This window comes from Budorcas taxicolor, chromosome 22 (genome assembly GCF_023091745.1).
Source record: "Budorcas taxicolor isolate Tak-1 chromosome 22, Takin1.1, whole genome shotgun sequence".
Classification (NCBI taxonomy): domain Eukaryota; kingdom Metazoa; phylum Chordata; class Mammalia; order Artiodactyla; family Bovidae; genus Budorcas; species Budorcas taxicolor.
This window is the reverse complement of record NC_068931.1, coordinates 57,744,661-57,772,190: the sequence shown is the minus strand read 5'-3', so window position 1 is coordinate 57,772,190 and position 27,530 is coordinate 57,744,661. Positions and strand designations below refer to the sequence as shown.

Here is a 27,530-nt window from a genome sequence, read left to right as displayed (position 1 = left end):
CTGACTCTTTGCAACCCCATGGACTGTAACCCGCCAGACTCTTCTGTCCATGGGATTCTCCAGGCAAGAATACTGGAGTGGTTTGCCAAGAATACTGGATCTTCCCAACCCAGGAATCAACCCTGTCTTCTGTACCAGCAAACAGATTCTCTACCACTGCGCCACCCGGGAAGCCCCCTAATACTTGATGATATTCACTCACAACTCTAGAAACTTGGTTAGCTGCCATCACACAAACTGGCTAGTTCTTTAAATATGCTTTTAAAAAACTGCCTGGTCATCAAATCTAACAGTCATCTAATCCAATGGCCCATCTAATAAGCTGAACCTTAGTCACTCAAGATGAGTATTAACCTACCATGGGAAAGAACTCTGAAATCAGATAAATCTGGACTCAACTTGGTCCCAACCACTCACTAGAGTGGTTTCATCTTGGGCTGATCACAATGCTTCTGAACCCCGATTTCCTCAGCCAAAAGATGGAGACAATTATCCCCTCTTCGTAAACTTTAGGCAGATTCTAATGACTTCGTATCACACTCCACGCACTGGGCCAGCCAACTCCAGGAGCACTCCAAACAGTCTGGAAAACATACGCTTAGGGCCTAGACACTTGCTCAGCTCAGAGCTCTCAAACATACTGGTGGTATGTAGCCTTTGCAACTTATCTTTTTTGCCTCATTTTCCTTATCTGCAAACTGGAAAGACCAATAGGGCCTGCGGCATAAGGGCTTTAGGGAGAATCCAGCCAACTCTGTAAATAGGTCAGGTCGTGCCTGGCACGTAGGACACGATCAACAAACACGGGCCATCGTGACTCACCCCCGCCTTCCTCGTGCCCCACGTGGGAAAGCACGGACCCCTGACTGCACACATCACTGTGGCCAAACACCGGGACTCACTCACTCGGCCACATTAGAAAGCGCCTAAGTCTACGGCAGTACCACCCTGAACACGCCCAATCCCATCTGATCTCAGAAGCTAAGCAGGATGGGGCCTGGTTAGTACTTGGATGGGAGAATGCCTAAAAGACTTTCCAGGAAGTCAGAGTTGTCCCACCTTCACTGCTGGTGAAGAGCCCAGCTCACCGGTCCCACTTCTGTCTGATTGGACGGCCTTGTGCTCCCCAACCCATGACTCACACCCTTTGCCCCATCCTGATCCTAATACTGAGGGTCAAGGTCAGGGTCTTGACCTTCCATCGCAGCCCCAGCTCAGCCTCATGGCCCCCCCCGCCCCCACAACATAGAAATTTGTAGATCCACTGCCACAAGAAAGTATTCCCTGCTGTGGGCTTGGGAGCGGTGATTCTGCCAAAACATCAACATCAAACGGAGACCCTCTGCTGGCCACCCTGCAGGACCCCGAGATGCTCTTCTGACACCAGCCTTTGTGCTCCCTCCCCCCTCACTCATTTTGCGTCAGGATCCCAGGCAGGCTCCCTCCACTGGTCTACACATATCCTTCGTGAAAACTACAAAAAGTACCTGCCCTGAGTGGCAGAACTGGGGGGTGAGGGCGATGCCTGATGAGCTAATAGCACCTCTGAGAATGAGAAAGCGGACCCTTTCTGGAGGAACCCCAGGCCACCCTGCACCACTGCTGCCATCATTAGACTCTACTACTGAAGTCAAGCCAAGCCAACTGCCCTGTGCAAGATCTCTGGGCTTATTAACAAGAATAAGAGCTACAGCCTCTGTGCTGCGATGAGGGATGGGGGAGGGGAAAACTGGCGGAGCCAGGATGGCCCAGGGGCCAGAGTCGTTTCCTCCTCTTGGGCTGGGGAGCCCGGCAGAGAGATGGGAGAATGGCCCCAGGAAGGATGTGAGCAGACCCCAGGCAGAGGGAAAGCACCGCCAAGGCAAAAGACGCAGCACATTTCAGGCACTTAGAGGACTGTGGGCTTTCCATGAAGAGGCAGGAAAAGCAGGGGAGGGGAGAGATGAGGTCACTGTTTACTGCTTCTTGAGAATCCACCATGTGCTGGTACCCTGTAAGGCAGGGGGAGTCAAAAATAAGTAAAAATAAACCCTCGCTGTCAGAAGTTAAAAATGTAGTCTGGGAGAAAGAAACAGTTATAAAATGACGGGGCGATGCACACAGCACTCCTTCCAGGTCATAGGGCCTATGGAAGGGTGTGACCTGCTAGGGGACTGGGGGGACCGCAGGAGCTGGGGGGAAAGGCAGGCGGCGGCCCGGGCGGGACCCGAGCGGGCGTCAAGCTGACCAGTGAGGGCTTGGTGCACCGCCTTACCAAGGGACCGAAACCGCCACCTCAACAGGAGACTGGGTTTTCAGCCCACAGGTGAAGGCGGATCAAACCACATGGGAAGAGTTACCTGTCCAGGTCTGCGCCTCAGCTCAAAACGCTCTGCAGCACGCTGGAGGGCGAGAGGTGTGGAGGTCAGTGAGCCACTTGAGGAAGCAAGCAGCAATAGCCCGCCCAGCGGCACGGAGTCCAGGGAACCTCGCGGAGGGCGGAGTCTCCTTGACCCGGAAACACTGAGCTCAGTCCCACGAAGACCACCCATTTCCAAAACAGAAGCGGGAACCCTCTGGATGCAGTGTTTTCAACATGACTTTACTTTCCTTTAGATGTGTCACTGGCATTTTACACATGGCCTACTTTTTGAAAGAGTCCGATTTTCTTTTGCTCACGCTTAAAAAAAAAAAAACGCCTTTCTAAAAGCTCACACAGCATGTTTGTCATAGTGTGGACCATAAAGACGGGGGGGGGGGGGGGGGGGGGGGGGGGGGGGGTCTCTGCCTTGGGTGACCACTGTCTCCATCTGGACCCCGGGTCCTGACGTCCCATTTGATCCAGCACTTGTTCCACACAAGGGTGTCCCTGTTGCGATGACAGATGAGAGGTCTGCCCTTCTTCCCCTGAAGGCTGGGCCCAAAAGAAGACATCTTTCTCTACTACAGCCATTCTCCACACAGACCAACGGCTCAGAAGTCCCAGGGGAGCAAGAGCTCAGTTATCATCTTCCAACAAAGGCCCTTTCAATCAAGTGAGACTTTGCTGGACGGAAGCTGCAAAGTGACCCTGTGTCCTTGGCGCTGGATTGGGAGGATTTCAGGTGCAGCTGCGTCGGCCACCCAAGCCCGGAGGCAGGTCCAGACACTGGTCCTCAGGTCTGCAGCCTCCAAGGGGCCAGGAGCCCACCCGGCAGGGCACTGGTCGCCCCCAACAGCATCACCTACTCCGACCAACATACCCACCCCTCCCCCCACCCACCATGACCCCCATCCTCAGGCCAAGTGACCCAGACAGCCTCCTGTGACTCCAGACTATAAATCCAAATCCCAGCACGTCTAATCCTGTATCATTTCTATCACGTCCAAGTTTCCAACAATGCCACTGATGAAAACTGTCCTTCCTCCTCCAACCATCAGGGCTCCCAGCCCCTACCCAGCCCCCCTTCTGTGAAGGGAGAACTGGGGTCGTACAAGGAAGAGGTCCCCAACCTCCCAGATGTAATGCCTGATGGTCTGAGGTGGACTGATATATGTACTGCTAGTAATAATAGAGATAAAGTGAACAATAAATGCAATGTACTTGAATCATCCCCCTAACCAGCCCCCTCATGGCCTCCCCTCATCCATGGAAAAACCTCCACGATACTGGTCCCTGATGTCAAAAATGTTGGGGTCAGTTGCTGTGAGGTGCAGAGGTGGAGGGGACATTCATTGACAGGGGCTGGGGGAAAAGGGGGCCTGCCGGGTTGTGGTTCAGGATGACACGGAGAAAAGGGTCTCACTCTGGGGAGTGAGAAGCACAGAAGACTGCAACAATCGGCCACGCTCGCCCCTGCCGCCCTTAGGATACATGACTGCTACCGGTGGACCAGAGTCACCCTGGGGTTCTCTCCGACCCCAGGAAACTGCCCTCCTTGCTCCCTGCTTTCTGCTAATGTACCGGAGGTGACTTGAAAGGAGGTGCTCCAGATAACGTCGAAGAGCCTTCAGGTCACCAGGCAAATGATAGGGCGCGAGCTGGCGCCCTTCTCCTGGGAGAGGCCAGCGTGGAGTGGCCCCGCTCGGTCTCCTAGCCCTCCCAGGGCCACCCACTCACCGGCAAATGGGTCCTTGGAGATGGGTGGTATCTTAGAGAGGAGGAGAGAGAGAGGGGGGCAGGCAGGTGTGTGCGGAATTCACGGCACTGAGACAGCGAAGCGCAGAACCAGACTCAGAGCTTCTGACTCCTTTTCTGGAACCCAGTCCGTGAAGCTGCGACACTGCTTCTTTCCACTGAACGTCTTGAGGCATTATCTGTAACTCCTCTCTAATCTGTCCCCGAGAAATGATCCCTTCTCTTCTCATATAAATGATAACAACTTAAGACTCAGCTCTGCTTGGCTCTTATAAGATTTGGAGCTCAATTCCGCTCCAATTTTAACCTCAGATCTTCTGAACAGGCTGAAAAACATAATCTGAATCCATTTCAATTTTTTTTTTTAATGAAGAGTTTTGGATAAAACAAAACGAAAATGAATTTAAGGAAAAGTGACTGAAATTTTCCAAATCCAGCCTCTTTCTTCCAAACCCTAACATTTGATGCAGAGTCAGCGAGAACGATAGGCATTTTTTTATTTTTTTTGACATAAAACACAATCTACTAGTCAGTGTGCAAATGTGGAACGTGAAAAACCAACCGGCTCAGTTCTGTTCTTGGTGCTGGTGCCTGTTAAGTAGTAGAAGATGCTAAAAAGTAAGAAGCCTCAGTCTCCAATAAATGTCTCGTTTAGTAAGAGGAAAGTGAAACGTTAGAGCATTGGTTCAGGCGCCTGGTAAGCCACTCAGGGGACTTCGCAGTCAAATGAGAAAAACTGCAGGTGAGGTCCGTCTCCCTGCCCAGCACCTGGAGCTCAGGCTGGCGGCAGCGCCCCAGAGCGCATTGTGTCCTGGTGAGACGACTCAGAAAGCTAACCCTCAGTCAGTCATCTGGGCACACTGAAGCATGAGAGATTTTTAAAAATTATTTCCCCGATACTGAACATGCATCAGTTTTATTTATTTATAGGCGATACTGCGGGATCAGTTTCAGGGCCCCACAATAAAGCAAATATCATCACACACTGAGCCACACCAACTCGGGCTTCCCACGACGTATCACAGAGCTACTTTTAGTCTTTAGATGTGCAATACTTATAAACAGTCCACATATTAGTTATGTATAGTCTGTTGGATGTGCAATAGCACTTTTTTTTAAAGTGTAAGTACCTTAATTAAAAAATACATTCTTGCTTAAAAAGCAATGTCAACCATCGTCTGACAACACAGTTGCCACAAACCTTCCATTTGTTTTAAAAAAAAAAAAAACAGTACTCTGGGGAGTGCAATAAAGTGAGGTATACCTGGATTTCTTGATGGTCATTTCACCAGGTGCAAGTCATTAGTAGCTTAGTGATTTCTTTGCTAAATAAACTCAAAGCAGGCATGGTGCGACTTCCCTGGGGATCCAGTAGCTAAGCTCCAAGCTCCCAGTGTGGACGCCCCGGGTTCAATCCCTGTTCAGGGAACTAGATTCCACATGCCACAATTCAAAGAGTTCTCACGCCGCAACTAAAGGCCCCACACACTGCAACTGAAAAAAGATCCTGCATTCCGCAATTAAGACCCAGAGCAGCCTAATAAACAAGCCAGTATTGGATGAAAAAAAGCAGGCCTGGTAACAGGACAGCACGTAGAAGAGGTCTGACCAACGGCAGTCAGGGGCATCAGTGAGGTGTGGGAGGACGAGCGGAGCTGGACAGAATGAGCCTCGTCACGCAGCGTCTCCAGGGTCAGGCTGAGGCCCTGAGGCCCAAGCATCACCACGGGCCACCGTCCTGGGGACACAGACGATGAGCCAGGGTTTCGACGAGGGGACGCTAGCGGCCAGCATGGCCCTCATGGTTCAACCCCATGGGGTACCCAACATGAAGAGGGTGTCCTGAGAAGGGCCAGCGATCCATTTCAGCACCACTGGCATATGTGGCAGGCCACTGGCAGCCCTTCAGGATTTAAGCACTGACCTTTCCTGTTTCCATTAGACAGGGAAGATAAATTAGATCAACTTCTGCAGTAACCTTTAGGCCAAAAGTTCAAAAGGGCTTTCTTCTCTGAAATCTGGTTCAAATTCTAGCTCCCAGCAGCTCTAATCCTCACTCTGCTCCCAGGTCTTACAACTTCTGGCAACACACTGTCAAGAGTCAATAGGGCTGACTGAAAAATACAGGAATACCCGGTGCAACACCCAGAACTAAAAAGCTGAGACACCCCGAGTGATCAGGCTGCCAGTGCTTCTGTAAATGCCACAGGAGTCACCCAATCTCTTAATTCCAAAATTACACATGTCAGAAAAATACCCAGTTCTCCCAGGAACAAAATGATCCTTTGTTTCCCTCAGCTAGAGCTGATGAAAAACAAGCACGCACACACACCACAAAAGGAATATACTAAAGTGAACACAAACACATTCTCAAACTTATTTTTCTGCTGCAGAAAAACAGAAACATCTGAATCTAATTTCCTCATTAAACCCATGGGAAGGCCAAGCCAGCCCAGCTGAGACCAAGGTCTATACCCCTGCAAGAATGTGGACCCTGAACCAGTTGTATCTGCATTGCCTACTCAGTCAGAAACTGGTGGAGGGGGGCAGCAATCTCTGCTTTAAGAACCCGCCCCCCTCCCTCCAGGTGATTCCCATGGATGTGCCTGAATTCGAAAAGTTTTTGCTTAAACTCCAGAAACCTACATAACAGCAAAGCAGACATACCTGGCTCCGAAGATGTCCTTCTTGGCGAGATCGATTCCAGAAACAACCTTCACTCTGAGAATACGGGACTCTCCCTGTTGGAGAGGGGGGAAAAATAGATTAAAAACAGACTTTTGATCCATCATTTTCTTACCCAATACACAAAGTCAATGATTCCTCTTCAGTCTAGTGGTGAGATCTGGAACAAAGCAATGGGTGATCGATCCTTCCTTAGACTAAATTCCACAGGCACTATTCCTGCTCTGAAATCCTACAACCCTTAGAATATACTGCAAAGACTGAATAAGCCAGTGGATGTCCTACAACCCTCGACATTTACAGCAACCAAGTTAATTAAGCACAAGTTTAATTCAAACTAGGTCATGCAGATCAATTATTTCTACCATTGATAGGGCATATTTCCCAGCTGTAGCAAGAACACAGCCGCATACATGAAACCACTGAGGTGAATGCCCAAGTGCAACAAGATACCATGAATTTCATAAATAATTCCTCCTTTGAAGTGGATATACATGCGTGTGAGGGCTGAGAGAGGAATTTCACATGGTACAAATCTCTTCTCAAAATTACAGTTTCAAAATGTCAGCGCTGGCAAGCAAAAATAATGTCTCGTGCCAGTAAAAAGAAAGAAAAAGCATCATCCCAAATGGAAATGACCCCAAACCATCTCAGAAGCCATTCATTCATTCATCCACCCGCTTATCCATTCATTCCAATGTTTTCTAAGCAGCTCCAAGGCAGTGGGCACTGAGCCTGGGCTTGAACACGCTGGTGGTCTACTGAGAGGGGTGAGCACAGCGACAGCACAGGGCCATGCGGCGGGGCCAGGACGGGAGAAGGGCGAGTCTGCGGCTAAGACATTCGGGACAGATGGGACGGCTTACAGGGAGCGGAAGACGAAAGCCAGGATAACCCTCAGGTTTCCGGTTTCAGTCACTAAGTCTTAACATAAATTGAAATAGAGGATCCAGTTGAATTCCAGGTGCCATATGAAACAACCAGATGGCGGGGGTGGGGGGGAAGATGACTAAATAGATAAATAGGAGAGACACCTAGTCTTGGCTAGATACTTGGGAGTTTTCAGTGTAGAGTTGGCAGGTAGAGCTCAAGATGTGTGAGAAGTTATCCAAGAGTGAGAACGAAAAATAGCTCTGGATGGAGCCGTTGGGGACCCATGTGCAGAGGGGCTAGAGAAAAGTAATACGAAATTTGTCCGCCTAATGTGTTTAGAGAAGACATAGGTGAGGGAAAGAAGCCCTTGAGTGACCTGTAGGTTCTGTCATGCCAAAGGAGATGAAGGCAGGGTGAAATAAAATATGGGAAAAGGGTGCTGAACCCTCGTCCACTAGCCGCTCAGATCAAGGACACATATATGCAATCACACACATGTTTGAGAACCTTTCCTTTCCAGGATTCTTCACCCCTCCAACCATCCACTCTAAGCAGAAGGCTGCTCACATGCAAACACAACAAGGGACACAAACGTGTGTCTCTTATTGCCTTTCCAATGAGGCCTGCATTCAGGTCTGACAGGATTTAATGTTTTCCAGCCTTCATGAAGGGCTTCCCTGGTAGCTCAGAGGCAAAGCGTCTGCCTGTAATGCGGAAGACCTGGGTTCGATCCATGGGTCATGAAGATCCCCTGGAGGAGGAACCCACTCCAGTATTCTTGCCTGGAAAATTCCATGGACGGAGGAGCCTGGTAGGCTACAGTCTATGGGATCGTAAAGAGTCGGACACGACTGAGCAACATCACTTCACTTCAACTTTCACGAAAGCATTCAACCAGGTGAGAGATAACTAAAACAGGGCCATACTACCGGACCTACTAAATCTCCCAAGGTTACACAGCCTTCTCTTGGTCCTTGAAGCAGGTGCTGAGCATGCTTCCCTTTCTCTTACACACTCAGCTCACCACCAATCATCAGGGATTCCTTCTTAGCATGTTCTCTAGGCTAAGGCTTTCCATTTCTCACAGCAAGCTGTACCCGTAGCCATCATTTGACAGGTCCTCTGGCCAGCTCAGATGGTAAAGAATCTGCCTGCAGTGTGAAGAGATCCAGGTTTGATCCTTGGCTTGGGAAGAGCTGCTGAAGAAGGGAATGGCTACACACTCCAGTATTCTTGGGGCTTCCCTGGTGGCTCAGACAGTAAATAAAGAATCTGCCTGGAATGTGGAAGACCTGGGTTCAGTCCCTGGGTTTGGAAGATTCCCTAGAGGAGGGCATGGCAACCCACCTCAGTATTCCTGCCTGGAGAATTCCATGGACAGAAGGGCCTGGCCAGTTACAGTCCACGGGGTTACAAAAAGTTGGACACGACTAAGCAACTTTCTTCACTTTTTGGCCTACTCAGCTCAAGTAATGCCACAGTTTAAGTATTTTTTACACGTGGATCAAACTTTGGCAATACACCTATGGAGAGTTCCTGGTACACCTGGGAAGAGTTTATGACCCACTTACGAATGCCTATGGGCTTCCCAGGTGGCTCAGTGGTAAAGAATCTGCCTGCCAATACATGAGATGTAGGTTCGATCCCTGGGTCAGGAAGATCCCCTGGAGAAGGAAATGGTAACCCACGCCAGTATTCTTACCTGGAAAATCCCATGGACAGAGATGCCTAGCACCCTACAGTCCACGAGGTTGCACAGAGTCAGACATGACTCATGCACACAGAAGTACCCATAGCATACCAACTGAGAACCACAGGTTAAAATGAAATCCTTGTTTGCCAGGCAAAAAGGTTAAGACTTTACTTGGGGGAATAAGGAACCATTCAGAAGAAGAAATGAGGACAAGGAGATGAACATATTTTATCTATCACCTTGCCTCCCCCATCTCAACTCTGCCATCCTCTACCAATAACAGATCCTGCAAATCAGCAATTCTCCCCAACACCACTGTGCACAGGGGCGATGTCAGCTGGAACTCCCAGAGGATGGATACCATTAAAGGAAAGCGCTTCACCTCCAGGCCGGTCCTGCAGGCTGGCTGAAGCAGATGTGTGATGTAGCAGCAGGGGGGTGAAAGGACCTGTGAGGGGGGGAGGAGGGGGAAGGGTCTGCAAAGCAGTAGCTCCTTCCAAAGACCAGCTCAGAGCAGCTCACCTAGTTATGCACCTGTGGCTGATATGGGGGCAATAAAGAAGGGACAGCGTGAAGGAAACCAAGATCCAGTCAGTCACAGGCACAGAGGAGAAGACAAGGGTTCTGGTTAGAAATCCCCTGTTGCACATCCTTTGGGGTTTTGGAAAATCCTGAACAGAGTCCTGGACTTTCCACCAACTCCATAGGGGGCTCAATGGAACTTTGACTGGGTTCTAAGGAATAAGATGAGCCCTGCTAACAGCAGTGCCCTTGGGTTTAACATTGGGTGGATGTTCTTACATTGGACAGACCTGCTCTGCAAAAACATACATTTTAAAAATCAGAGAACATTTCTACAAATAAATGAATAAAAATAAGCTTAAATTAAGGGATACTTAGAATTTTTTATGAAAACTGATGTATTCATTCAGTAAGCATGAACAACTGTTCTAAGATTTAGGGATTCAGCCATGAAGACAGACAGAACCTCTACCCTACCCTGCCCACATTTCAGTGCTGAGAGTGTGCTCAACCACGTGGAGAAACACATCCAGAGGCTCTGAACACATTAGACTTTTGCACATACACTGATTCAGTAAACAAATTCTCACCTAGGAATCAATCCTAAGAAAATACACACAGATACGTGTACCAAAATCCCAAAAACACTGGATAAGAGCCATCAAAGCATTTATGTAAAAGACACAAAAGTAGACATTGAAATATTCATGGAAATTCCATGCAGTGGGCTATAGTACTGTCATTAAAAATGTGTGCACTCTGTCAGGATCTTCATTCATCGCACAAGTATGTATTAAGCAGCCATAGCGGCCAGACTCATTACCTCGGGATAGAGATGGGAGCAAAATGAAGCTCCCCCCACTTAAAGGAACCCACAGTCTAGTGAACAGAGAGCTGGGGTACAAGCAAATCCAAACAAGCAGCCAGATGTTTTCTGATGGTGGTGACTGCTCGGACTACAACAGCACAGTTAAAAAAAAAAAAAAAGCAACCACATGGAGGGAGGGAGGGAGGAGATCTATGTATGACTGGTAGCTGGAGAGGTGCCATCTGAGCTGAAAGTTGAAGAAGACAGCAGGTGGTGGGCTGTGGGGGACTCAGGCAGAGGCGCTGGCAGCTCCCATCGCCTCAGAGGACAAGCCCAAGGGGAGAGGCTGCAGGGGCGGGGGCAGCATGGCCGGTGGGGTCAGAGTGTGGCGGGCCAGCCTCGTGGAGGGTGGGGGGCATAACTGCAACCATCTTTGGAAAGTTTCAAGCAGGACAGTGACAACATTTGACTTCAGTTTTTTAAAGATCCCTTCAGTTGCTGGGGGACAGTCACTTCAGGGGACCAAGACCAGAAGCAGGGAGACCAATTATAAGGAGATCTGGAAAGAGAGAGTGGGGTTTCACATACCGTGGAGATGGAGAGGGGACCAGACTTTGCCCACAAAATCATGTTCAAAATAAACTTTTTTTTTTTTAAGAAAGTTACAAAACGTTTTACACAACTTAGAGACCAGCACGTATTTGAACACGCGGCTTCCCCTTTCGACTAGGACCGGCAAATAGACTACATTTCCCAGCACACCTTGCAGTTGGGTGCGGTCATGTGACTAAGTTCTGGCCAATGAGACGTGGGCAGAAATGACTGCTGCATTTTCCAGACAAGGTCGGTAAGACCCTCCCACTCACCCACCTCCAATCTCGTCCCCCTTCCGCTGCCCAACAGAAAATTTTGAAAGCCAAGAAGGGGGCGACTCTCCTGCCTCACTCTGCCCCTTCCACCTTCACCTACTGACCCTTCCCAGGCAGTGAAGCGCAAACAGTCTTGCATAGCTTATTCTCACTGAAAGCTGCAGGTTGCTTTAGCAGTTAGCCTGCCCTTACAATACAGTTGCATTTTAAAATAAATATCAACTATATATACAGGCACACGCAAAGCCCTAGAAAGGGTGATGATAAGAATGGTCATCTCTGGATAATGGATAACTTCTTTTTGCTTATTTGCATTTTTTCCCTTTTGAAACATTAAATATTTTTGTTTGGAAACTACATTTTTGTAGAAACTTCAGAAAATACAAAAGGGGGAAGAACAGAAAATTTAAAATCACAGGCTTAGGAATACAGGTTTCCATATTTCTGAAATGAAGAAATCTTTGTTCCAAGAAAACACAGCTACATGTATTTTAGCTAACTTGCAAAGGCATAGAGGTGTCTATTTGGAAGAAATGAAAGAGTACTCATGTAATATGGAATCAACAGCTGGGAGATAAAAGGGGAGAGGGCCTTTATTGCGCACTTCCTATTTACAAGCTGTGGTTGCAGGAAATTTCACTTCGCCCTGAAGGTTAAGAGCAGGAAAGCAGGAGAGAAAATGCTACTCTTATAAAAAGTAGTTTTTTACACACAGGTTTCAGACATTCAGTAAAAACTTATCTTTGCTTCCTTTCAATAACAAGGTTGCACACAGATAAGCAGCCATCACCACTCTGCAAGGAAACACATGACCAGGTATATGACTCATTTATCAGATGCAGTGGACCCCACGCCAAGCAGCTACACTCTCTGAAGCATTTTATTACTTTCATAAAATCCATGCGTGACATTTTAGTCCCTGGTTATGACTCCCCAGAATCAAATATTTACCTAAGGTGGATTATGACAATGCAAATACTACCTGGATATGGATTGCGTGAGGCCAGATAACCCAGACTCTCCCATGACTTTGAAGGTTCCCCCCATTCTATTAATCAACTGTCCTGCATTGTTATTTGGTAACAAGTATGATTCTCTGCACTTGACGTGTATTTCTCCTTCCCACTTAATTTTCTAATTCTTCACCGAGACATTAAACAAGATAAGGCGCTCAAACCATAAAATGGATGGTATTCTGAATGCTCATTTTGTAAGTCAGTTGTTTACAATTCAGTTCAGTTCAGTCGCTCAGTCATGTCCAACTCTTTGCGACCCCGTGAACCACAGCACACCAGGCCTCCCTGCCCATCTCCAACTCCCAGAGTTTACCCAAATTTATGTCCATTGAGTCAGTGATGCCATCCAACCATCTCATCCTCTGTCGTCCCCTTCTCCTCCTGCCCTCAATCTTTCCCAGCATCAGGGTCTTTTCAAATGAGTCAGTTATTCGCATCAGGTGGCCAAAGTACTAGAGTTTCAGCTTCAGCATCAGTCCTTCCGATGAACACTCAGGACTGATCTCCTTTAGAATGGACTGGTTGGATCTCCTTGCAGTCCAAGGGACTCACAAGAGTCTTCTCCAACACCACAGTTCGAAAGCATCAATTCTTCAGGGCTCAGCTTTCTTTATAGTCCAACTCTCACATTCAAACAGGACTACTGGAAAAACCATAGCTTTGACTAGAAGGACCTTTGTTGGCAAAGTAATGTCTCTGCTTTTGAATATACTATCTAGGTTGGTCATAACTTTCCTTCCAAGGAGTAAGTGTCTTTTAATTTCATGGCTGCAGTCACCATCTACAGTGATTTTGGAGCCAAAAAACAACAACAACAACAACTCAGCCACTGTTTCCACCGTCTCTCAATCTATTTGCCATGAACAACTCAGTAGCCTGCTCATATAAACTATGTGTAAATGGTGACCAGATTCCCATGCCCACCCATAAAACCTCTTAAATACATCATCTATCAAAGTGGTTCCTTTGGTAAAAATAAATCTCAAGTCTGACTCAACACAAGACACTAGAATTGACCTTTTCTCCTATGAATCTGCCTTGAGAAGGTGAACTTTAATACTTTATTTCCTATTTTATTCCCAATTCTTAACAATGGCAAATGATTCCTACCCCAAAAAGGTGGTATCTGGGTTTCGAAATAGTGGCCTGAGTCCACAGGGATCCACTGTGACCCCACGTATCATACACACCGGCTGTCCATGTGGACGAGGAAGTCTGGCGCCAGTGTACCTCTTGATTGTTCTCCCCTGAATTAATTTATGTCTTTACCTTCCAGATTCTACAGTATATTTGTAGTTCTAGTTATTATTAACACTTGCAGTAAATACTCTAGATTAAAAGAGATAATTGATAATTTTGTACCGCTCAAGTATCTAAGTTATATATACATCAACTAACTTTAGTTGCCTTAAAAAATAAGACAACATGTGGGAAGTGTCCACATAGTGCCTGATACCCGGAAGATACAGTTAATCTCTCCATTTCCACCTGGCTCTTGTCCCAACTAGGAGCCAAGATCCTGTAACGTACATTTCTGGAAACCTGCACCAGCCCGTCACCCCACATTCTCATCGTCGCCAACTCTTGCTCTATCCTCTCCCCTCTACCTCCTTTCTACCCCAATTCCTGACCCCTAAACCTATTCCCCTATTCCCTCTCTTGAGGGGTTCCCTGATCTCACAGCGCTGGTGACTTTTCTCTCTCTCTCCCTGTGTGCTCTCCACTTTGACCTAATGACAAACTCAACAAAAATAAGATGTGCCGAGTGATTCATCTTCAAGGCATTTTGCTAGCAGAAAGGAGGCGCACAAAACTGAGAAGACAATCTTCTCTGCTGCTCGGGGCCCAGCAGTCAACTGTGGGGTTAGACACACACGCACCTGAATACGCCCAGGATACAGGGCTGGCGCAGAGGCGAGAGACATGTGTGACGAGAACAAAGATAGAGGACGGAAAACAAGGGCAGCTCAGCACCAAGACTACACGTCCAGCTCAAGCTCACATGATAAAGAGACAGCAAACAGCCCTGACCCACAAGACTATCCGCGGTAGCTGTTCACCGGCGTCACCCCGATACATAACATATGGAACAAGCAGAAGTCCCAAGGATATCAGTTGTGGAAAAAGCTGCAGAAACACTGGATCCTGCACAATCTCAATTTCTTAACTTTTACTAGATTACAGCCATTCTTCTACCCAACAAATGGGAAGAAGTGAAAAGGATGGCCCTCCAGAACAGCAGCAATTTGAACGCACAAGGTGACTGACTTTCAGAAATTATGTTGTATGGCTTTAAAATAGGTCCACAAACTCTTGAAATTCCTTGAAGAGGGAGGGCTTCATTTCTCTCCCTGGCAAGGGGTTGGACTTAGCCACGTCTTTCTAATAAGACTATGGGGGAGATAATAGTGTGTAACTTTGAAGATTGTGTCATAAAAAGCACTGTGGCTCACTCTCTCTCTCTGAGATCATTCATTCAGGGGAAACCAGACACTGCCATGCGGTGAGGACCCTCAAGAAGCCTGAGAGGAGAGGAGAGGTCCCTGCAGGGAGGAAAGGAGGGCTCCTGCCGACAGCCACGTGAATGAACCTTCTTGGAAGGGGGTCCTCCAGCCCCAGTTAAGCCCTTTGATGACAGCCCTCCTGGCTGACTTCATGACCGCAACCTCATGACAGATCTTATATGCCAGCAAGGCATGAGTCAGAGGCACCCAGCTTAGCCATTTTTGATCTCTGGATGCACAGAAACTATGAGCTAATAATCCTTATTGTTTTAAGATGCTAAATTTGGGGATAATCTGTTACACAGCAATAGAGAATTAACACGCAGGGAGAATCCCAGGCAACAGTGGGATTTATCTAATTTATCTAATTTGTCTAATTTATCTCCTTGCTAAACTGAGATTTTCCAGTAATTGGGACAATGTCTCAATACAAGAAAAAGAAGTAAAGGCTACTGCCATGAGTCATAAATCACTGTTGCCTTTTTTTTTTCTTGTTAGACAGTCATATTCTCAACCAAACCTCATGGCTGCACTGTCTAATATGGCTGCCACGAGCTAAAAGCTATTTTAAGTGTAATTAAAATCAGTTAGAATCCAGTTTCTTGGCGACACTAATCACATTTTAAGTGCTCGACAGTCCCATATGTCTAGTGGCTACTGTACTGGACAGCACAGAGAACGTTTCCGTAATCACAGAAAGTTCCACGGGATGGTGCTGCTCTAAGGGCACCAATAGAGGGCAAGAAGGGAGCAGCATCTGAGTAATGTCCTGTGACAGGGAAGATAGGAAAGGAGGATGGGAGGGAGGAAGGGGCCGCTATTCTTACCCCAATTACAACTGCTTCCCTGGTGGCTCAGAGGTTAAAGCGTCTGCCTCCAATGCAGGAGACCCGGGTTCGATCCCTGGATCAGGAAGATCCCCTGGAGAAGGAAATGGCAATCCACTCCAGTATTCTTGCCTGGAGAATCCCACGGACAGAGAAGCCTAGTAGGTTACAGTCCACGGGGTCACAAAGAGTCGGACACGACTGAGCAACTTGCGACTTCACCTTAAAATTACAACTTAGAACACAGCAGAAGAGTTAAACTATGGGACGCAGCTATCCGGAAATGAGAGAGGCATTGTGGTCATCACACGTTCCAGGGTCAAGATCTCTTTTGAAAGATGAAAGACCAGCATGCAAATTACATGCTTATCAATTAAGAGCTATGAAGACTAATAAAGCAAATCCTATGGAGTATTAGCATGGTCTTTCTGCTTCGAGACATTTAAAAAATCGTTACATACATACAGGCATAGCAGCGATGGTGATTTCACAGCCAGTGTGCTGAAGATCTGGGAGTTTTAGCTGATGAAGCCAGAATCATAGCAAGGTTGCAAGTCTTGCAAAACAGTCACAGAAAACGCATTTGGGAGGCAAGAAAAGAGGTAGAACTTCAACAGGGCTTCTCGGTCCCTTTAAGGGAATTATGGACACCCTGGAACACAGACAAAAGGCTGGTTGGGACTGAAAACAGTGGGTGAGTCGGGGTGGCGGACCACCCTAGAGGGAGCCATCCAGGTCCCAAGGATGCCCTGCAGGCAAAGGAGATGGCAAGCCCGTGGGAGGGAAGTCTGGAAACAGTTACATTTGGGCAGACTGGCTGCAACCATATCACCTGCTCCAGAAAAGCAACGCTGTTGCAGGAGACAAACTGCACTAGAGCTGCATTCGAGCATGCACACGGTTTCTGTCACTTCTTCACCCAGTTCTGCATGGCTTGATAAACGCAGGTCTGTCTCATACCCTCCTTTCCACCCCCCTCACCAAATGCTGTTTTGACTATTATGCCCTTAAAAGTGCTGGCATTACATTTTTTTCATTCAGTGACAGCACTGGATGTCTGTGACTTCTGGCATTTCCAGTGGTCACCCCAAGTTCCTTTATAGTCATCACTATTGCACATCGTTTCACCTAGAAAATCCATCCTGAAGAAGAGATGAGGGAGCAGATGGCCTCAGGGGTCACTGCCAGGCTGAGGAGTCAGCAGCAGTGGGCAGCAAGCCAAGGTCAGGGACAGGCCTAGTGACATGCATTTCCATGGGCCTCCTAGCTAGCATGACTCAAATGCAAGCCTCAGCAAGAATGCAAACTTGTGGATAGGTTTTTACACTGGCTCTCAGTTAGAAATGTTAAATCCTCAAATGCCAAGAATCCGCAGTAATTCAGTGACGACGGAGGGAGGCGAGGAAGGTGCCCGTGAGCAGCATACAGGGGATGAAGGTGCTGGCGAGAGTCCCTCTTAAAGGGTGCAGTCACTCGCCTACACTAATTAAAAATTCTCTTTTCACCAGAGAGACTTGGTAAAACTCCATGTAAAAGGTCTTCAAAGAATCCAGTTATCAATGGTCTTTTTGTTCCAAACTTAATCATAAGACAGGAAACATTTTTAAATTCCTTCCAGATTGCTAAGAGAAGAATTATCTTGTGTTTCTAGTTCTAAAAATGATAATAAACAACTGCACTTTGTTGAAAGCCAAAACTCATAGCTCCAAATCTAAAATTATATATATATAAAATATACATATTTGTATTAAAAAAAAAAAGAAGAAGGCTGAGTGCCGAAGAATTGATGCTTTTGAACCGTGGTATTAGAGAAGACTCTTGAGAGTCCTCTGGACTGCAGGGAGATCAAACCAGTCAATCCTAAAGGAAATCAACCCTGAATATTCACTGGAAGGACTGATGCTGAAGCTCCAATACTTTGGCCGCCTGATGCGAAGAACTGACTCATTAGAAACGACCCTGCTGCTGGGAAAGACTGAAGGCAGAAGGGGACAACCAAGGATGTGATGGTTGGATGGCATCACAAACTCAATGGACATGAGTTTGAGCAAGCTCCAGGAGATGGTGAAGGACAGGGAAGCCTGGCATGCTGCAGTCCATGGGGTTTCAGAGAGTCAAACATGACTGAACAACTGAACAATACACATATTTTAAAAATAATTCTATACACTTTTTCTGGCTGCACCACATGGCTTGCAGGATCTTAGCTTCCCAATCAGATCTTGAACTTGCGACCTTGGCAGTGAGAGCATGAAGTCCTAATCCGTGGACCACCAGCGAATTCCCTAAAGTTCTCTATTTTTCACAATAGTCATACCTGACCTCTCACAATAAAGTCTGGATTTCTGCGTGGAGTGTGTAGCTTGGCCAGCAGGAACTGGCAGAAGGTTTGGGTTTCAGGAGGCAGAGACTCCCAAGAGTCCCCAAGAAGACAATCCCCAGGTGAACCCCGTGGCCCCATATCTGACCCTCACCAAATACGATGGGAGGCAGGACTCATGTCAGAGAGCCCAAGAGCTCCCAGCAACTTGACAAGGGCACATAGGAGCAAAGCTGATTTTAAAAAATCCAGTGTTGCCTGTTAAGATTTTATTGTGAAAAAATGGCCTGTTGCATGGATTTGAAGACACAGGGCTGGTATCTTGACTCTAATTTGCATCTGTTCAACTTGCTTTGCTGTTGTTCAGTTGTTAAGTCGTGTTCGACTCTCTGAGACCCCATCGACTACAGCATGCCAGGCTTCCCTGTTCTTCACTAGATCCAGGAGTTTGCTCAAACTCATGTCCATTGAGTTGGTGATGCCATCCAACCATCTCATCCCCTGTTGCCCCACTTCTCCTCCTGCCTTCAATCTTTCCCAGCATCCGGGTCTTCTCCAATGAGTCAGCTCTTTGCATCAGGTGGCCAAAGCAGCGGAGCTTCAGCTTCAGCATCAGTTCTTACAATGAATCTTTAGAGTTTATTTCCTTTAAGATGGACTGGTTTGTTTGATCTCCTTTCTTCTCCAGCACCATAGTTTGAAAGCATCAGTTCTTGCCTACAATTAGTCAAGTGACCTCAGAGAGTAACGAGTGTGACCTCAGAACAGGGCTTAGTTTGAAGATCCCAACGCGGGTTGTGCTCATCTCTGCAACAGGGTGACCCTGCCACTACCTCTGAAGTACTCAAGCTCCAGGACAGGCCTTCAAAGAGCAGCCCCAAACAGAAACCCCTCTGGGCTTCGATCTCCTGTGCTCCAGATGGCCCATCCCCTGGCTGCCTCCCCAGGCTGCCCTGACCACACACAGCTCAGAAGGTTTCCCCTCCACGGCGGGTGACCAGATTCCAGCTCTGACTCACGGAGACAGCACCCGAACCACTGCCACTGAAACTGCGGACGTTCCCAATCTCTTTGGCCACATATTTGCAGATCATTTCTTGGTTTGGTCCCACAGTGACTTTATTCGCCACCAGAAAAATCCTCACAAGGTAACTATTCCTAATTCCTAGAGAAGTCTGAAGAGTTTAATAAAAATAACTGTCCACTCTTGGGCTACAATTAGAAGCCTTCTTGTGCTAACCCTTCCTGATTACATGGAGTCAGCCTGTCTGTGTTGGAAAACAACTAGGAGACCCAGAGTCCTGCAACAGAGGCATGGCGGTGACAACGAGGACATCAGGCTCTGCAAACCTGGTTCCACCAAGTCCCCATCCCATCATGAGAAACTGAGAGAAACTGCTGGTCATTTCAGAAAGAGACGGGCAAAGTTCCCAGCGTTGAAAGAAGTTATGAATCACATTATAAATTATACAGACTGGGCTGATGGCAGTTCCTCCCCCCACCAGCTCCACCAATTTGCTGCTATTTTTGCTCAGATCTCCTCCTTACTTGTCTTTAGGTGTCAGCTTAAATATCACATTTTCTGAACATGTCCTTCCAGATCTCCAAGACTCGGTAAGTCACCCCTGCAATAAGTCCCCACAGGACCTACATTTCTTCTCTCACCGTTTTTGTTGCTCACTTTTTAAACTTAGCTATAATGGCCAATGCCAGGAAAGACTGAAGGCAAAAGGAGAATGGGGCAGCGAGAGATGGTTAGATGGCATCACTGACTCAATGGACATGAATATGAGCAAACTCCAGGAGACAGTGGAGGACAGAGGAGCCTGGCGAGTTATATAGTCCATGAGGTCACAGTCGGATATGGCTGCGCAACTGAACAACATCATGGCCAAGGATGGTGCTCTTGCAGAGCAGAGGCTAGACAGATTTTGGGAAGTAACAAGAATGGTCCACAGGCAGCCACCCAAGGCCAGAGAGACAGGAGCCACCCTCTCCCCTTGCTCAGGACTGTCCTAGACTCTAGCAAAGAGCTGGGCATCCCTGATGTTTCCAGGGGGAATGAATCAGTGATATTTATCTGAAATTCTAGAGTGAACCGCTAAATATTTTCTGGACATTTAGAAAAGAACAATCTCCAGTGGAGGTTTGCTAAGAATATAAGACACATGCACGCTTATTCCCTTTTCTGAGAAGGCAAAAAGTTCAAGGGCACGCTGCATACTAGTGAACATGGACCCTGGCCAGCCTTCAACCAGAACACTCTGTATTCTTCTAGACAAGATGATGACGGGAAGGTGAACTGATGCTAAAGTAAGGGTGGGGCTGAGTTGCATCCTGCTGCTAACTCCTATCCAGAGCCTAATCACTGGAAAAGTCTAGGGGGCCCCGAGGGCTTATGTCAGGGGGCTCTTACGATTAGCTCCACTCTGGGCCACATCATGAGCCAGGAAAATTTGGAGGAGGTTACTGACAGCAGGCTAATGCAATTTGCAGCTGATACACATAGCCAGATGAAAGGTCAGAGGATAGGATCAGAATCCAAAAGATTTCATCAGAATGGGTGACGAGGCCAAAGCTCAAAGGATGGAGTTTTATGGCGGTGAGCGCTGTGTGTGCTTAGCTGCTTAAGTCAATGCAGAGCGCAGGATGGAAGAAACAGGATGGGAGAGCGTCACAAGAGCAGCAGGGGGGTCCTGGGGGGTTTATTTCGTCTTCGGCGCAGTATGACTCACCTCCGTGACAGTGTAAACCCATGCATTAGTCCAGGTCCTGAGCAGGGAATGTCTGCACCCTGTGCCCTGGGGCCAGCGGTACATGCAAACCCAAGAGGCATGACTTGGGAGGAAGGTGGTTGCTTAGTTTCTTTTTTTAAGTAAATAGGACAAAATCTATGTGCTAGAGCACTGAACAACCATAAGAACGAGGATACACTCTATGTATAGATTTGAAAATCCAAGATGTGGTCTCACATGAAATGACTAAGTGGAGAACACACAGGGTGATGCCATTCTTTACAGAGAAAGGGGACACACGTGAACAATGTGTTTGTGTGTCATAAACTCTGCAAGGACATCGGAAAATGGTACCACTGGCTGACTCTGAGGACAGAAATTAGATGGTTAGGGAAAGGGGTATAAGCAGAGAAACAGGACAGACACACACATCTTACTGCACGGCCTTCTTTACGCTTTTAATTTAAAACCACTTACATAGATTAACAACTCAAAAAATTGTTTTTAAGTACCCAGGATAGTTAATAAATGAACATCATAGGAAGACTTACAAATGTTTAACACGGCCCCCTTTTTAAAAAAAAAAAAAAAAAGCAGATTCTTTCTCAGGAAGGCGAAGGGTTGGCAGAAACCAAGTCCTTGTATTATGAAGACAAACCCTGACCCCAGGAGTGAAAGCTGCAGGAAGGCAGATGCACCTTGATGAGAGAGGAACTTCTGCCCATTAATCCTAGTCAGATACGGAGCAGGGGGCCTCCCAAGGCTGAGAGCTGGCCAGTTAGTGCCAGAGAGACAGCAAAGACGGGACTGCTGCCAGAAGGACCACCAGGGAGGAAGCAAAGGAAGCGGTTGGTCCCCGGCTTCCCTTCCCAACTCTGAGACTTGGCTATTTGAGACCGGCATACCGGGGGCCCAAAAACTCATCTGAGATTTATGCAAGATCACACACCACCTGAAGCATGTACATGTATAACTTCTCTAAGACAAAATCCAGGACTAAGAATTACAATCCTGTCCACCTCACAGGGAAACACAAGAGTGTTGATACATCTGGATGCGTCCTAACTCTCAGCCAGACTCAAAACATCATGAATGAAATAACCGTTAGAAATGAATGGAGGAGTTCCCTGGTGGTCCAGTGGCTAAGAATCACCTTCCAATACAGGGGACCCGGGTTCGGTCCCTGACTGGGGAAGATCCCACTGGCCACGGAGCAACTAAGCGCTTGCACCACAGCTGCTGAGCCTGTGCTCCAGAGCTAGAGAGTAGCCCCCACTCGCCACCAGAACTAGAGGGAGCCCAGCACAGCAAGGAAGACCCAGGATGGGCCAAACTAATAAATACAATTTAAAGAAAAAAGAAAGGAACTGAGAGCATTTGTAAACAGTATCTTTTTTGGAGGGGGGGGGGGGGGGTCCTGTTTGTTGTTCTTACTCCACAAAGGATTGATGGCGGCTATGACTGGCTCTAAGTGTGATGTTTAAAATCCCTTTATGAAGAATGGCAACAATTCTACAACAGGCTGGTCTCAGAATCATTCCAAGAAGTAACACAAGGGAAAAGCCAGGTAAGAGGGCAGGAGGTCACTGATTCAAGGAGTAGCCAGAGTTAACTTAAATGCTGCAGGAAAAGCTTAACTCAAACAACAAGGAGGAGAAAACTCTCCAGCTGCAAAGGGAGCGTCAAGGCAGATCTCGCCCAGGGAGAAGCTGCCCATAGAACTAGGCTGTCCAGTCTGAAACTCTCCAAGAAGCCACGGGACCTGGTGCCACCAAGTCTGGAGAGCTGCAGGCATCAACCAAGGGATCCTGGAGGGGTACAAGGTTAATGGCACTTGTGTAACTGTCAGGGCCAAAGGCAATCCCTCCTGCCTCCCTCCCCTTCTAACACCATCTGAGGCTAAAAGCCAGCACCACACCGTGAGGGATGCTCACGTGTAATTTACCTGTGAGGAATCAGGACACTGAGACAACACCTTCAGGGTCACTGAAGCTTCACTTTTAAAAGCAGACAAGCATGCTGGCTGAACTGATCTCACGTCAGGCAGAACCATTGCTTCTAATAGCTGGGCTTCCTTAAAATGTGCAAATGTGTGTTATCAGATTTCACATTTCAGTTGAGCCTCATTACCCAGCAATGCCACTTTATTACAAGGACATAACTCATATCAGCAAGTCATTAATGAGATAGTGACTCTGAAAAATGCTATTTCAGAGCTTATCAGAATTGTGCTAAATTATTTTTTCCAGTTTCCTCCTAAAAATACATAAGATTATTTTTAAATGAGTGCTAACTTTGATTTTTTTTGTAAAGATAGCAAAGTCAAGTTCCCTAGCTTTTTCAAACTACGAAATAATCTCAACTACCACGTGAGTCTGTGCTGCTTCAAAAAAAGAGAGAGCGAAGTAATGCCAGAACGAAAATCACAAATGTATGTTACTTCCAACACAGCGCTTTCAAAGGAAAAAGAAAATAAGAAGGTTCAGGAAGCTGTTTTTCAGACAGCTGCAGGAGGCTAGATGGTGTTAGGGTGCTGGTTCTCTGAAACACCATGTGAAATACATTTTAAAATATTTATTCCTTTTACAGTAATATTTTATGAAGTTTGATTACTTTCAAATGGTCCTAATGTGGATTTCACATAATATAGGAGGGAAGAAATTTCAGTATGAAGTTCAACCTTGCTTTCATTTGTTTTTCTACCTTCAAATGTACACATTCACGCCTCTCCCTACATCTGAAGAGCATCGGAAACACAGGCCCTCATAAATATTTGATGGATAGCTGGGTATGGTGAATAATATTTGGCTGTTACACCAGCAGCAGCTTCTGAACATCTGGCCAACTGCAGCTTCCTGGTTCCCGACTGAGAGCTGGGACTCAGCGGGTGGTAAAAGTTAAGAGGTGTGATTGTCACCTGGTTCAGGCCCTGTGGTTTCAACACACAATCCCCTATCTTCCTCCTCATCCCCAATCCTCGGGCTCAGAAACAGAGTTTTATCTGAGAGCAGCAGAAGGTTCTAATGAATCCATCAAACAAACAGGCCGGGCTCACTACACAGAAGTGAGCTCAGTTTCCATGGAAATGGGTAAGGCGAGGGCCATGTGCGTACAACGTTTTCATTTTAGGGAACTTTTCTTGGACTTGAAGCCTTTCTTAAGACCTGTATCTCAGGTCCATTTCTTTCTAACAGTTTTTTTTTTTATTATTATTTTTTAATTGGATAGTTGCTTTACAATGCGTTAGTTTCTGCTTTACAACAGCGTGAATTAGCTATCTGTAGACCTATGTCCCCTCCCTCCCACCCCGCCCCCACCCCACGCCTGTCACACAGCACAGATTTCATTCACTTGATCGATCTATTTCTATTTGACACTATTTCTTTCTATACTTGAAATTAATATTTAATTTTAACACCAAGCACCTTGCACTTGGTTTGACAGTCAATATATCACTCACCTAGAGCCAGACATCCTGGAATGCAAAGTCAAGCAGGCCTGAGGAAGCATCGCCAGGAACAAAGCTAGTGGAGGTGACGGAATTCCACTTGAGCTCTTTCAAATCCTAAAAGATGATGCTGTGAAAGTGCTGCACTCAATATGCTAGCAAAGTCGGAAAACTCAGCAGTGGCCACAGGACTGGAAAAAGTCAGTTTTCATTCCAATTCCAAAGAAAGGCAATGCCAAAGAATGCTCAAACTACTGCACAATTGCACTCATCTCACATGCTAGCAAAGTAATGCTCAAAATTCTCCAAGCCAGACCTCAACAGTACGTAAACCTTCAACTTCCAGATGTATAAGCTGGATTTAGAAAAGGCAGAGGAACCAGAGATCAAATTGCCAACATCCGCTGGATCATCAAAAAAGCAAAAGAGTTCCAGAAAAACATCTACTTCTGCTTTATTGACTATGCCAAAGCCTTTGACTGTGTGGATCACAATCAACTGTGGAAAATTCTGAAAGAGATGGGAATACCAGACCACTTGACCTGCCTCTTGAGAAATCTGTATGCAGGTCAGGAAGCAACAGTTAGAACTGGACATGGAACAACAGACTGGATCCAAATTGGGAAAGGAGTACGTCAAGGCTGTATATTGTCACCCTGCTTATTTAACTTCTATGCAGAGTACATCACAAGAAACACTGGGCTGGATGAAACACAAGCTGGAATCAAGATTGCCGGGAGAAATATCAGTAACCTCAGATATGCAGATGACACTACCCTTATGGCAGAAAGTGAAGAGGAACTAAAAAGCCTCTTGAGGAAAGTTAGAGGAGAGTGAAAAAGCCGGCTTAAAACTCAGCATTCAAAAAACAAAGATCATGGCATCCGGTCCCATCACTTTATGGGAAATAGATGGGGAAACAACGGAAACAGTGACAGACTTTATTTTCTTGGGCCCCAAAGTCACTGCAGATGGTGACTGCAGCCATGAAATTAGAAGATGCTTGCTCCTTGGAAGAAAAGCTATGAGCAACCTAGACAGCATATTAAAAAGCAGAGACATCACTATGCCGACAAAGGTCCATCCAGTCAAAGCTATGGTTTTTCCAGTAGACAAGACTTTAGTGACTGAACAACTCCCAGTGCAGGGGGCATGGAATTCGATCCCTGGTTGGAGAACTAAGATATACCATGTGCTGGGGTGGGGGGATGTTTAAAAAAGGCCAGGGGGTGGGGCATTTAAGACAGAGCGTCCCTCTAAGCGTTTATCCAGGAGGGGCACTGACTGTGGAGTTCTCTGGGTCTCAGTCATGATGCTCCTTGCAGAGGTGAGGTGTGGGGCTCTGAGAGTCTGAAAGGTGGTGTCTGGGAGGCAGGTTCCGTAGCAGCCGTGATGGGACAGGAGGTGGCACCAGGGCGCCTTTGAGGGGCCCGACCTGGGCTGCACTTTGCAGGGAGTGAGCTAAAGCCACTCTCCTCTTCACAGTCAGCAGGCAGTGGAAAGTTACCCTTGAGGGCAGCCAGCACTTCCACAAGCTCTCCAGAACCACCGGTGCCCTTGAGGTTTCCAGCTTTATCTCACCTTTAATGTTTAGTATATTCGCCTAATCATTAAAGAAGGCTTGCAGGTAAGGAATTAATGCCTCTTGGTAAGACTTTCCTCCAGGGGGAGGGTGTTTTACCTTCCTGGGGCATTTGTGAAGTAAAGTCAGTTACTCAGTCGTGTCCGACTCTTTGCAACCCTGTGGACTGCAGCCCACCAGGCTCCTCTGTCCATGGGATTCTCCAGGCAAGAATACTGGAGTAGGTTGCCATTTCCTTCTCCAGGGAATCTTCCCAACCCAGGGAGTGAACCCCAGTCTCCTGCATTGCAGGTAGATGTTTTATCCTCTGGGGCATTTTTAAATGTGTGGATTCATCCGGAGTCACAGCAGGACCTTGAGATTCTTCCACTAGGATTTCAATGCTAATGTGTTTGCCCTAGTTTACTTCTTTCTGGGAGGATTCTGTTCAGACCTCAGGGGTGTGAACTTTCCTGTAGGAGCCACTACATGGGCCTGATAGATTTTCTTAAACGGAGATGTTGGTTTGGGGAAAAAATTTTTAGAAAAATGCACAGATTTAAAATTTAGGAACACTGTGGAAATTGTGAATTTGTTTTCTTGAAGGAAAAAGAAATGGGCATCTGTAAATGTTTCTCTTAAACTTTATAGTGAGACATGAAACTTTACTGGGTATGGTAATTTATGCAGTTTATCTGTGTAAAGCTTTTTTTTTCCTTTTATTGAAGCGCAGTTGATTTACAGCGCTGTGCCAATCTCTCTTGTACAACAGAGTGACTCAGTGATATAGATATATACAATAAAAATTAATTGTATATATTAATTTTACATTAATATATACATAATATATATAATGTATATACATTATATATACATATATATTCATATATACATTTAAAAATATTCTTTTCCATTATGGTTTATCTCAGGAGATTAGATATAATTCCCTGTGCTATACAGTAGGACCTTGTTGTTAAATGTAATAGTTCGCATCTACCAATCCAGAATTTCCAGTCCATTTCCACCCCCTCCCCACCATGGGCCTTAAGATTCTTTCTGATGCTAAATACTGAATAGAAGTATTAGATCATTTTTTGCAAGAAAGATGAGTTTTCTTTTAGACTTTACAACGCTTCATTATTTGCTTGTTAAAAGGAGTCAGTGAGGATTTAAATGTAAACCTAGGGCTTCTCTGGTGGCTCAGATGGTAAAGCATCCGCCTGCAATGCAGGAAACCTGGGTTGGATCCCTGGATTGGGAAGATCCCCTGGAGGAGGAAATGGGAACCCACTCCAGTATTCTTGCCTGGAAAATTTCATGGACAGAGGAGCCTGGAGGGCTAACATCCATGGGGTCGAAAGTTCAGTTCAGTCGCTCAGTCGTGTCCGACTCTTTGCGACCCCCTGAATTGCAGCAAGCCAGGCCTCCCTGTCCATCACCAACTCCCGGAGTTCACACAAACTCTTGTCCATCGAGTTGGTGAAGCCATCCAGCCATCTCATCCTCGGTCGTCCCCTTCTCTTCCTGCCCCCAATCCCTCCCAGCATCAGAGTCTTTTCCAATGAGTCAACTC

The 27,530-nt window shown here is 46.7% G+C and overlaps 1 protein-coding gene across 2 annotated transcripts in view; it reads right to left on the bottom strand.

Moving 5' to 3' along the window:
- The window catches only part of NEDD4L (NEDD4 like E3 ubiquitin protein ligase), a 371,669-nt gene that overhangs the window by 243,140 nt on the left and 100,999 nt on the right, over positions 1-27,530 (bottom strand). For both annotated transcript variants that reach the window (XM_052660361.1, XM_052660362.1), the window contains exon 2: positions 6,764-6,837. In XM_052660361.1, coding sequence (XP_052516321.1) covers positions 6,764-6,837 — 74 coding nt within the window. The remainder of the gene's footprint in view (positions 1-6,763; positions 6,838-27,530) is intronic.